The sequence below is a fragment of the Suricata suricatta genome, chromosome 17 (assembly GCF_006229205.1).
Source record: "Suricata suricatta isolate VVHF042 chromosome 17, meerkat_22Aug2017_6uvM2_HiC, whole genome shotgun sequence".
NCBI classification, from domain to species: domain Eukaryota; kingdom Metazoa; phylum Chordata; class Mammalia; order Carnivora; family Herpestidae; genus Suricata; species Suricata suricatta.
The window spans coordinates 34,574,864-34,587,796 of NC_043716.1; the positions used below are offsets into that span (position 1 = coordinate 34,574,864).

The 12,933-nt window shown below is 52.6% G+C and overlaps 1 protein-coding gene across 1 annotated transcript in view; it reads right to left on the reverse strand.

Moving 5' to 3' along the window:
- Window positions 1–1,096: 1,096 nt before the first annotated feature.
- The window catches only part of UBE2Z (ubiquitin conjugating enzyme E2 Z), a 14,158-nt gene continuing 2,321 nt past the window's right edge, over window positions 1,097–12,933 (reverse strand). The window contains exons 2-6 of the mRNA XM_029926778.1: window positions 11,420–11,607; window positions 9,030–9,141; window positions 6,327–6,439; window positions 5,821–5,911; window positions 1,097–3,102 (exon numbers count right to left, since the gene is read on the reverse strand). Of these exons, the coding sequence (XP_029782638.1) occupies window positions 2,932–3,102; window positions 5,821–5,911; window positions 6,327–6,439; window positions 9,030–9,141; window positions 11,420–11,607 (675 nt within the window). The 3' untranslated portion in view covers window positions 1,097–2,931. The remainder of the gene's footprint in view (window positions 3,103–5,820; window positions 5,912–6,326; window positions 6,440–9,029; window positions 9,142–11,419; window positions 11,608–12,933) is intronic.

Sequence of the window (12,933 nt, forward strand, 5' to 3'; positions counted from 1 at the left end):
CCACCAAGGGGGCCCTGAGGAACACAGAACAGCAAGCACATAGAAGGGATGTACAGGTCATCTACAAGTTCACGGTAAAGCTGGGTCTAGAACGCAGGCGGGCTGTCTCCTGGCCAGACGGTCTGGTCTCTCTCTCTCTCGCACCGAGACAGATTACAGCCTGCTGGTGCCTGCCTGGTCCTTATAAGTGTTTTTCTCTCAAACCAGCAGACCCTCACGGAGCAGGGGTAGACGCTCGTCTGTCTCTTCCAGCTTCCTCGAGGTCCTGACAGACGCAGCTGAGTGTGAAGCCGAGGTCGACACTGAATGGTGGTTAGAGGAAACCATGGGCACTGACCACAGTACTGTGTGGCTCACTGGGTCCCTCTAGCCTTGGTGCGAAGGGCACCGTTTACGGAACACCTACCCCTCATCGATTTATACCCCCCCTCCCCCCCCCCCGCTCCCCAGTCCTCACGACCACTTCACCTAGCGAAGTAGGCATCCTTAGTGTCTCAGGCGAAGGATCCAAGTCCTCTACCGGGGCCGCCAGCTGAAGCAGCAGAGCACAGCCAGCACAGGGCGGCAGAGTACAGGGTATTACCGGGCGTTCTCCCCATATGCACGGTCAGCCGAGAGGAAGAGCCTCTGAGGCAGAAGCAGGAGCCTTCTTTACCGAGTAGGGGCGGGGGTGAGGAGCTGAGGCCGTGAGCAGCAGCATCCCCCCAGTCTGAATGCTGAATTCCTACAGGCCAGCTTGGTGCCAGAAACCAGAAAATCCAGTGGTTTGGATCATCCAGAACCGAGACACCCTGTCCTCACCTGGAGACACACAGCCCAGGGCCGCGCCCAGACTCTAGAGCTGCCTGTCCCCGCAGGACATGCTCACTGCCAGCCTGAGCAAGCCTTTCTCTGGAAGCAGCTGAGGCCAAGGTGGCATGTCTGCTTCTGGTGGGTGGGACACGTCACCAGCGGCCCTGCCTCCCCCGGGACCATGTAAGGGAAGTTCCCAACTTCCAGACAATTCACTGAACAAGTCCTTTCTCCCTGACACTCAGATCCAGGCTCAAGGTGTGGCAGTTGAGACCCTCCCACACCCACAGGCGCATCCTCCTTCTGCCAAAACAAACTTTATTGCACCAAAAAGAAAAAAAAAAACTTCATTTATGTACAGTCAGATATAAAGACATCTCTTTGACTCCTGTGCATATATTTCCTCAACTCAAGATTAGGGCGTAAAAGTCAGGCCGGTCCGCCAGACATGCTCTGCCCGCGGCAGGGCCAAGGAGAGGATTGTCACTTGAAAGTAGGAACACTTAAATGGATGACAGACAACCACTGGACCAACAGACCAAGGGCATTCTTCTAAGCCCTGTGCTAGCTCTGGGAATGGAAGAGGGAAAGCGGAAGTAGGGTCCCTGTCTAAGTCTCAGGAAGACTCTGCCTTAGGCATCACAGATCAACTTCCGTTCCCCAAGCCCACTTCCTGTCCAGCTCCTTTGCTTCCTGCCCCAAGTAGGACATTCTCCTTGGCACCCAACCCCTCTCACACACCCCCCACCCCGGGGGAGGTCGCCTCCAAGGCAGCAGGTGGGGCAGGTACAAACAAGTTCTCTCCCTCACGAGTGGCTGGATACTGACTGAGGCCCTGCGTCACATGGGTCACCAATTCCCCACTGGGAGCCATTAACAGGAAGAATCTGGAAAAATACGGGGAGAACACACCAAAATTGGGAAGGCTGGATTCCCTCAACGCCCAGTACCACAGGGCACCTAAAGCACGTTTCCGAGCCAAAACCAGCTAAAGGATGACTGCAGCTAGATGCAGAGAGAAGCAACACGGCCAGGCAGATACCCATCAGAGCCAGGGATAGAGCAGCTTGGGGGGGAGGGGGCAGGGGAGAGGCGAGAAGGGGAGCCCAGAGTCCCAGCCGCCCTCTGCCATTGGCTACCTTGCTCCCCACAAGTTCCTGGGCATTGAAGTTGAGGGGGTGGGTGTGGGAGGGCAGAGGCTGGGGTGAAAAGACACGAGGACCGCCACCACACAACAGGACAGGCATCCATCGCCCCGCTGCACCCCGCCCTCAGGATTAGTGCCCTCACTGCGGCTAGCATTTCGGAAAATCTGTAAGAAACTATTCTACGTAGTGGCTCTAATCCCACACGCACAGCAGCCGGCTGTGTTGGAAACCTTTCAAATCAGTGATTGCGGGGATTCTCAGGGTGCCTGCGTGGGCTTCAACCAAGACCTTGGTTCAGTCCCAGTCACGTTTACCTCCAGGGACGGGTGAGGGGACGGGGGCAGAGGAGAAAGGTGCTCAGGTGCTAGGTAAAGCTTACTGATCAGCAGCCTAGACTCCACCACTGTTCCTGCTCTTTGGTCTGTCTAGAACAGTGACTATAAATTAGGAGAAACTAAATTACGCTGGCCCACGGGAAGTAATGGGAGAGAGGCAGGGAGGAAAAGGGCGTCGGGAAGCCCTGCTTTCAAGACTGCAGACAGACAGACAACCACCCAGACTGCTCAAGTGTCACAGACCGCCCCCCTCCCCCACCCAAAGCTCCCTTCCAGGCATCCCCACATATCATCTGGGCACACTCTCTCTTGGAATTACAGCTGTCTCCCACCTACGCCTAAGGAGCTGGCCCCACGGAGAGGTGTGTCGGTTGTCGCGTTTATGTCAGAGGCCCCCAGCTCAGGTTCTCCGGCAGGGGCCCCTGGGGCCCGCTATGGGACGAACACAGCCCAAGGTGCTTGAGAGCCAGGCAGGTCAGATAGGGCACGGCCTCCCCACGCCCACGCCCTGGGATCGGAGCTCGCTTGGCTCTTGCCATCTTGCAGGATGACGTCACGTTTGGAGGGAGATACACAGCGCCTCTCCGTCCCTGGGGTGGGGGGGAGGGACTTTGCTGGGACTCTTGAGTAGGGGGGAGGGGAGAGGGGAGCAGGGTCTAAACCCTCAGGCTCCCGTGCAGGTCTGTCTCTGTCCCAGAAGAACTGCTATCAGAGTCCATTTCGGCGTTCTCGTTATGGAGCCTCTCCAGCACTTTCTGACGAATCAGTCCCAGGCGCATCAACAGGGACTGGTAGTCAAAGTGGCCACGCTTCTCTCCAAAAGGGTCCTGTGGGGGGAGAAGGAGACAAGGGGGATGGAAGATTCAAGTCTGGACGGCTCCCCGTAGAGAGCGGCTCGGGACACCTGCTCACTCTACTCGAGTCTCGGGAGGGGGGAGGGCGTGGAGTTCCCAAGGACAGGCAGGCAACACAATGCAGGGGACATCATGGGGCGTTCACCACCCCAGAGAGGTCTGGCTGAGGCCAACAGGACAATGTGTTTTGTTCCCTGAAAGCAAGCCACTATGAGGAAGAGGTCAGAGGAAAGGTGAGGCAGATAAGGACCAGAAATCCAAGACCAGAGCCCTCATCCTGCAGTTTGCCTGTGTTTTCAGTGAACGTCGTAAAAACCAAACAGGGGAACAATTAGTCTTCTTTCTTCACACACTCAAAAAAGGGTAATTTCCTTTTCCAACGTCACAGGCAGGTCTAGAACTTGGGACTTCCTGATAAGCACCTGTGCACGTCTCCCAGAGGAACCTGTCACCACCTTCCCGTCCAGGGCCACCAGCCCAATCCCAGATCAAAGATCTCCAAACATTCTGTAGAAAGGGGTTAATCCCGAAAGTCTCAGAAATGACTATGGCTGGAGCGGAGTGTGCAAACAAAAGGAACTTAAAATGCCGCAGAGAGAGAATACAGTGGCAAAGCAGCGAGGCCAGGGTTTGGGCAAGGAGACTTCTGTCCTCGCGAGTCCCAAAAACGTGTACGACTTTGCCCTCATATTCTGCTTCTCCCACGTGAACGACTGCTGCGCTCTTACCCACACAGCTGCCCTCAAGATCAGGGGTCAGGGGACACGGGTCCCAGTGCCCTGACCACAGCGCACACTTGTTGCTCACGAGGGTTGAAGTCCCCAGAGGCTGGACCCCATACCTCCTGTGGGGCCGTCACCCTTTCTGAGCTTCTCTTTCTCATCCTTGGCTCCACTGCCGCCCACTTCCCTCCTCCCCAGACGCTGCTCTTCCCTCTTTTTCCTCCACAGAGTTAATGTCGGAAATGCTTTCAAATCCCAGCACCAAGAGCTGCAGGGGGCCAGCAACCCATGGCAGGGAGCACCTGCAACTCTAAAAAAGGGGTCGGGAAACAAGCTGGCCTTGAGCTGCCCTTGCCCTATGAGGTTGTTGTTCTGTTTTCTTTCTTTTTTTTTTTTTTTTAAATGTTTTTTATTTATTTTTGAGAGAGAGCACGAGCAGGGGAAGGTCAGAGAGTGAGGGAGACACAGAATCTGAAGCAGGCTCCAGGCTCTGAGCTAGCTGTCAGCACAGAGCCCGACGCGGGGCTCGAACCCACGAACCGTGAGATCATGACCTGAGCCAAAGTCGGATGCCACCCAGGCGCCCCCTGTTGTTCTGTTTTCAAGTAATCTCTGCACCCAATGTCGGGGCTCAGACTTACAAACCTGAGATCAAGGGTTGCATGCTCTGCCGACAGAGCCATCCGGGTGCCCCCGCCCTTTGAGTCTGAACATGGCAGGTGGGTGGGAAGTCCGTGAAGGAGGGAAGGGGAAGCTTCCATTTCTAAGCCAGCAGTGGAGGGAAGATGACATTTACTCTTACTGCTTGTGGCCAGCCTGGGCTCGAGAGCGGGAGAGGCCCTGCGAGGGCTCAGTCACGTGTGCGAGTCAGTACGATTCTAAAGCCAGATGGCCAGAAAGTGATCCAAGTGACACAGGAACTGGTCCTCGGGACAGCCGGAGTCTTGTCCTCTTAACAACCGGGATTTTAATATTTAAGCCCACTTACAATTTGATTTAATTAGAATCTCCCCTTTAAGATAAACCTAAACTCTGCATTCTTTTTTTTAAGAGCTTTTGTTTATTTTATTTTATTTAATTTTTAAAAATTTTTTAATGTTTTATTTATTTTTGATAGAGAGAGAGACAGAGCATGAGAGGGGCAGAGAGAGAAGGAGACACAGAATCTGAAGCAGGCTCCAGGCTCTGAGCTAGCTGTCAGCACAGAGCCTGACGCAGGGCTCGAACCCACGAATGTGAGATCTGACCTGAGCCGAAGTCGGAGGCTTAACTGACTGAGCCACCCAGGCGCCCCGAGCTTTTGTTTATTTTAAAAAAGAGAAAGAACACAGGCAGGGGAAGGGCAGAGAGAGAGAGAGAGAGAATCCCAAGTGGGCTCCCTGCTATCAGCGTGGAGCCTGACACAGGGCTCAATCTCACGAACCGAGAGATCATGACCTGAACCGATGGACGCTTAAGCGACTGAGCCCCCCAGGCGCCCCTAAATGCTGCGTTCTTATTGGAAGGGGAAGCGCGGTTCCCCAGCAGAGGCAGAGACTAAACAAGTGCTTACCGTCCTTGTCACAGGACACAATATACAACAGCACACACCCCCGCTCCCCTCGGCCTCGCTCTCGGAGCGCCCCGCTGAGCTAGGGACAGAACTCCCACAGAGGATTCACCCTTGTAACCGTGGGGATCCTGAGAAGGCGGAACGCTCTTGGTCTGAAAAGACTACTCCGAAGGGAAGGCACTCCAGACTAGCCAACAGGACGGCCCGGACTCTACGCCCGAGCACCTCGTTTACGCCAAGGATTGAGAAGCGGTGCGACCGGACTCAGGCAGGTCAGTCTCCTCTCTGGGCTGCGGCCAGTCAAACGAACCAAGTTCCTCCTGGCCCTGAATTCTGAGGGACGTGGACGCTTTCCCTGTGGGGGACTCTACCCGGTCTGCGCTAAGGCGTCTGGGGTCAGTGACAGGGCTGCATTACCTGCATCGTCTGGCCTTGAAGGTGCAGGCGGTCTTTGCAAGCCACCTCATAGAAGTCGTAATACTCCAGGAAGGACTTCTCCATCACGCCTCTGGAAAAGAGGCAGAGAAGCCGAGGTCAGGAACACGCGGGGAAAGGCTCACCCCCTCCAGCATCCAACCTCACTGCCAAATTAAAGAGGCTCCCGAGCCCAGACGTGGTACCCTACCACAGTCCTTCAACGGAGGGTGAGGGCTGCCGGCCCCTGGCTGGGTTCTCTCCTAGCCCAGGGATGAGTAAAGGACGGTGGCGGCCAGGGCATTCTCAGCGGGCCGAGCCCTCTCCAAGTAAGAAGCAGCTCTCTGAACTTCCTGTGAGTGCCTCTCAGCCCCTGCTCTGCAAGGGCACGGGCCACCTCTTTCCTTTCTCCGTATCTCCCCTGACTCAAAGACTCTCGAAGGTAGGAACCGGCTAAATCTCCAAAAAGAATACCAAGTACCCCATGGGCTCTCCTGACACATACGTACCGTAAGGGTTCGGGGCAGGGACACTTTCCTTCCATCATGTCACAGACCGCCACTCTGATGGTCTCGTGCCGAATACATTCATTGTAATTTTTACTGTCTCCCGGATGTCTCTCCTGTAACGCAACAGACACCAGAGTATCCGAGTACAGAATTTAGGCAGAGAGAAAAGTCAACAGGGGGGACTTCAGATTTAGTATGGGGTACATGGCCCAGGCAAACGAATGAAGGGAATACCTTTCCGACCGTGAGGCCGATCCACTAAGAGCAACTGAGTTTTCATTTTTGAGACCATTCACCTCCCCTGCCACCCAGCGTCCGTTACACGTCACTCAACTTATAGGCAGCAAACCAGGTCCCTCCCCATTTCCCTAAGGCTGAAATGAGAGGCCTATGAGGTCGATTCTGTGGGACAGGATCAGCTGTAGAAATGGTGGTGGGGACAAAAAGGTACACTTGACATTAGGAGTCGCAGTAAAGATCTCTGTAAGTGCCAAGGTGCTTCCCAGTTAACTCCTTTTCATGTCTGCAGGGATCCACCAGCAAGCACTGCACCAACTAATACAAATCTATCGGAAGTAGAATTTGAACTTTCCAAAAGAAAACATCAGCTTTGAGAAAGCCGATATGAACGCACGGGTATAAACGGAAGGGGGATATGGTCTTCTGTCCCTGTTAACTCTTCCTTTACTCCTCAGCGCTCTTGCCACCAACCCGGCCTCTGATAAAAACACGGCACGAATGAAAAAGATACACACCCTCGGCCTACTGCCTTGGTTTCCTAAGTGCACCACAGTGAGACCACAGGGGTGCCGTGGGGCATGTGGAGGAGAATCAGAGCTCACCACCTGTCACACACCATACACTCTACTAGCTGGCGGGCAGTAGGTCAGTCCTCTGAATCCCAAGCAGGCTCCAGCTGTCAGCAAGAGCCTGATGTGGGGCTCGGGAACTCACAACCCGTGAGATCAATGACCTGAGGCGAAACCAGGAGTCAGACACTTAACTGACTCCGCCACCCAGACACCCCTGAGAGGGTCAGTTCTTATGTTAAACTGCGTTCTGTCCCTTCTGATGACACATTAGCTTGGGGAAGGCGGCCTGCCAATGACTACTCGGATAAATAGCAAGTAGCCAACGAGCACCGCGAGGAAGACAAATGAGGACAGTGGATCCCATCTGATGCCAAGATCTTCAAAGCAGTGTGGGGCCCGACACGCGTACTCTTCCTGTCGTGAGGCCGTATCCGTTATTTAAAGAAGAAGTTGCTTGGACCTAACAACTTAAGGAATAGATGGCCGCAGGCGCTTGGGGCTCAGTCGGTTAAGCCTCTGACTTCCGGCTCAGATCATGGTCTCACGGTTCGTGGATTCAAGCCCCGCGTCAGGCTCTGTGCTGACAGCTGAGAGCCTGGAGCCTGCTTCTGATTCTGTGTCTCCCTCTCTCTCAGACCCTCTCCTGCTCACACTGTCTCTCTCTCTCTCTCTCAAAAATAAGTAAAACATTAAAAAAAAAAAAAGAGGGAGAGAAAAAAAATCACATCTCTTGAACTTCCAGACAAGGAAAGGCCTTAAAATCAGCTCCTTGGTGAGCGAATAAGGCCCTTTTCCATTTCTACAGAAGCCTGAAGTCAAATACACAATTGGTTTGGAAAGGATAGTTTGGGGAATAACTTTTGTTCTTTCATAAAAGGCACTTCCCTGTGTTCCAGTCAAATAAATTTAAAAATTAAACTTTTAAGCACCTTGACAGAATTACTATCTTTGGGGATGAATTATCACTGGAACTCTTCTCTTGTGCTCATGAGCAATCCTGGCAGGCGGTTTTGAACAACGGAAGAGCTCCGGGCTCCAGGGCAACTCCTGGGTTCTACCCTGATCTCCGGGTCTTTGTGAAAGGTAATCAACCTCTTCATGTCACTGTCACCTCATCTGACAACGGGGGCAACAACATCTACCCTGAGATCCAATGAGAGATTATATATAAGAATTCAGCAATAGCTGGCAAATAGCATATCCTGGGAAAATGCGACTTTCCTCTGCCTTCTCTTCGGCAGCGTTACTGAAATATTCTTTTTTCTTTCCTAAAGTGTATTTATTTTGAGAGAGAGCGAGCGAACATGTGCGGGGGGGGGGGGGCAGAGCGAGAGAGGGAGAGAGAGAATCCCTAGTAGGATCCACACTGTCAGTGCGGAGCCCGATGCAGATGCAGGCTCAAACCCACAGACCGTGAGATCATGACCTGAGCCAAAAGCAAGAGTTGGACACTCAACCGACTGATCCACTTGGACGCCCCTTGACTAAAATATTCTGGCCCTGGCTAACGACTAGCTCCTGTGGCCCTTCAGGTGACAGTACTTCGTAATTCCAGAAGAAGTCACTAGGAAGTTCCTTACAGGGATACTGGAGAAGGGACAACACATACAGAAAAACAAATCTGCAAAACAGCCCCCAAAGCAGGCTTAGAATGTCCAGATTCCCACATTGTAGATTAAATCCCGATTCCCATGTTGTAGATTACCCCAAGTCATATGGAAACAACTGGACAGTGTTATGACTCATAAGGAAAAAAATTCATTTTCGGGGAGTACACAAACCAGCTTCCTTTTTTCTCCATGGTGACAAACAGGACCCTTAAGCAGACCTCTCCCATCTCTTCGAACCCAGTATTCTGCCCCCCCCGTCCCCCCCCCCCCCGCCACCTTACCTGCTCAAAGCCAGGCTCATTGTGGTACGGGTTCTCCGTCATTAGAGACTGGATGGAGATGAGCACGGAGGAGATGCTCTGGGCTGGGCTCCAGGCAGGGCCGGTCCACGTACTGCAAAACACGGCAGAGCAGAGAGAAGGGCGGGGTGAGGCGGGATAGCAGGGGCGAGTGCACCACCATCAGTGACTCAACTGTTTCTCTTTCACTATTAATGCCCTGGAATTTCCCAGCCTGTCTCACCCTCATTCACCAGAAATCAGTCAACTGCCTAATCCTCTTATCAAGTGGGACAAAAGAAAAGAGGGTAAAGCAAGCAAGATAACTTTGAAGGGATTTTCATTGGCCTAAGAAAAAAACAGTAACCAGGGAAGGTTCCATTCATCACTCGAAAGGAGCAAGGTAAGAAAGCCTCAAAAGCAGTCTACACATTAACCTCTGTGGATCTCAGAGCTTACTTATTTCTGGGTGGGGAAGGAGTCAGGGAGGGGACAGAAGCCCAGGTACAGGCAGAGGGGCCTGAAGTCATCTGGTTAGAGGCCATGATGGGGGGTGGGGGGGGTTTGGTGATCAGGGATCCCGTTCTGTATCCAATCCCCAAAGACTATCTCTGAAGACTATGGAATACTGCCAAAGGGCAGGAAGGGAGTAAGGGGCATTCCTACACCACAGAGGCTCTGAAGTAATATATGGAAACCATCTGGAATAAGAGAGAAACACCGAAATTTTTCCTCTCCTCCATATACCTGACTGAGGATTTATTGGAGGAGGAGGGCAGCTTGGACATTAATGATGTTTCTTCTCAGCTCAGACGCTGCCTGATCTGGTGGCTGAACACGACCTAGGCCAGGACACACTTGTTCAAGTTAACTGGCCAATTCCCTCTCCCTGCCAAACTCAGGGAAGCCCAGAGAGGCGGCCCATCATCATCGCTTGCTCTTCGGACCCTCTCCTCAGCCCGCTCCCCTCAGCTCTGGTCCCCCTGGAACACCGGGCCTGCGCTCACTAGGACTTCACAGATTTGGGGAGTCAAGTCAACAAGGGAAATTTTCATCACGCTTCTTTTGTCGGTAAGGCAGCCCCAAGCTTTTTTTCTGGGGCGGGAGGAAAGGACCTAAAGGCTGACCAACCAGAGCAAAGAGTCCACTAAGAATGCACGGGAATCTTCTACTCTGACTCTTCAGGGCAAAAGTTCAGTTTTAAGGTAGCTTCTCCTTTTCTACCCCACACATTTCGGCTGCTTTTACCCTGCCATGTGACTTCCCTTGTTTCTCCTGTGAGCTGGTGTTTGTTCAAAATGGTTTTATGCTGGCCTCGTGGAGAACCTGGCACAAAGACGCCGTCACACACAAATGTCACACAGAAACAACCTAGTGTCTCCCCGCCATGGGCTATGTATACCACTATCCTACCAGCAGAGACAAAAGCCCTGGCAACCTAAAAGATCTCTTTAACGACAACCTCTTTTCAAGGACTTCCTCACTGCCACCATCACAGAACACATTCCCGGATCTGAGAGATTAAGAAGGAAAAAGCATCACATTTCCAGTTTGGTTCAGCTGCCTTTTCCCCACACACCCTGGGAAACATTGCTGGACAAGAGAGAACACAGTACCAACGCTTTGGGCGACTTTCCCGACTTCAACCTGCACTTGGCCTCCGCCCCAGGGAAATTTAGCCCACACGAAAAAGACCCATCCTAGATACACGAGAAGGTGTTTCCCCTCTGAACTGGAGACCCCCCCACCCCCAACGGCAATAAAAGAGAACGAATGAGAACCGCATGAAGCAAAATCTCAGTCGCGCCCAGAGTCCATATGTTCCCGAAAACGTGTCTCTTGTCTGATGTGATCTCCAACCTCGTTTCCCGTTCAGTTGTTAAAATACTGTAAGCATCTCCATCACCACCACCGCCTCCAAAGCCACTCACTGAAGAGACTTGGAAACAAGACACCCGCCACGTTGGAATGGCCAAGACCTGCAGCCGAGGAAATCCCTGACGCCCTAAGGGAGTGGTTCTCAGGCCAGACTGTGCGCCAGAAATGAAGCTTGGAAGACAGAACCCGCCGAGCCCTACCCCCGAGAGTTTCCGATGTCGGGAGGTCCAGGGTGGAACCCCAGAATCTGCAGGGGCTACAGTTCCCAGGAACTGCTGCTGCACAGGGGAGAATCACTTCACTACGGCATCCGCTGTGGGTCATAAGTTTACTTCTCTCTTTTGCACCTAGAATGGTACCCGTCTCTCATACCGTCCTAGGGAGAATTGAGGAAATAGTCACTCCGATCATTTCCTGTGCTCTGTGCTTCAGGTGAGGAACCCTGGGTGATAAAGGCTGGCCTGGAGTAATTATGGGCTAACAACCGACTTGGCTACTTAGAAGTCTCCTCTTACCCTAGAATACTCAAGCAGACTTTCCCATTGCGGTAGAAGTTGGGGTTAAACCTCACTGTGTTATTGCCCGTTGTCATCAGTTTGACCCGAGGTGGGTGGATGGGATAGTCGGGCGGACACCGAAACACGAACAGGAAGAAACCCCCTTCATAAGGAGTGTCAAATGGGCCTGTGATCAATGCATGAATCTGCAAAATAAAACCCCATCTCAAAATTGTGAGGCGATGTCCCATCCCAACCCCTCCTGGCTTCCGCTCGCTACCCACACCGGTGGCTGGGCCTTCATCTGGCCTCCGGAGCTCACATGCAGAGCGAAAGGCCTGTATTCACTCATGCAGAGAAGTATGTTTGAAATTTTGCAAAATCCCATTACAGTGGAGTGGCATCTTGCTCGGGATTCCATTCTAAGGGTAGAGCCCAAGGTGGCAATGGGATTTGTCAAACTCACCCTCCCACGAGTGTCCCTTAGAACTCCCTTAGGAGCGTAGTTTTTGTTTAGACGTCCCTGACCAGGTGTTAGAGACAACAGATGGAGATGGAACACCACTGTGCACATCTGTACAATACTATCCTAGTGGGTTGAATTTTGAGAAACGAATCCTTTTCTTCACGGAGTCCGTCCACTGGGATCTGCCTAGGTTAAACATGCCCAGGACGCGACTCCGCCCTGTTTCTGCGGGAAGAAGGGGCGGGGAGATGAACAGAAAAGAGCAAAGGGACTGAAGGCCACAGTACCCATGCCAGTCACAGGGCAGAGCTGAGGCCTAGGGCGCCTGCGTCCTCTGCAGAGGCTCAAACGTACTGCGGAGGACGTGGTCCAGGCAGCGTCCAGCTGTGTCAAAGACACACAGCAAAACGGGGAGAACTCAGGGTCCATTTGGAGCCCCATCAGACCATCCCCAGAAAGTTCCCCAACACTGTAGGTTAGTTGAAAAAGGGAAAAAAAAATCAGCAGCACTGAAAACAATGCTAAACTCTCTTCCTCCGGCCATGATTATTGAACAAGCTTTCCTTTCCTGAAAGGAGAAAAAGCTGAATGGACCCCGTTATGTTTCTTCTTCTACAAAGGCTCCTGGGCACTTAAGTCTGCTCAGAATTTTAACAGCAAGACGAAAGAGAACCTGCAATCCAATGCCTCAGCCCCAGCTCTGCGTGGGGGGCGCCCCCGATTATCTTTCTGCCCTCGGCCATTTGGAAAAGCAAGCTCAAATGGCATCAACATGACATCAGTTCTGGGACCCCAGGGACTAGTCTATGAACGGTGATACTTGACCGAGGACACGATGTCCCAGGAAAAACATTTCCAACCACATAAAAGGGGGAAAAATCAATTTACAGGGAAACCTATTCAAAACAAAAAGTAGAGATGCCAACAATATAAAATCGGAACTTTAACTGTTAAGAAATTTGAAACTACGAAGGGTTTGCATTTAAACGAGACTAGAGTGAGGAAATCTGATGTCTTCCCAACAGCAGTTCAAGTGCACATTCACTCCGGGGGGGGGGGGGGGGGG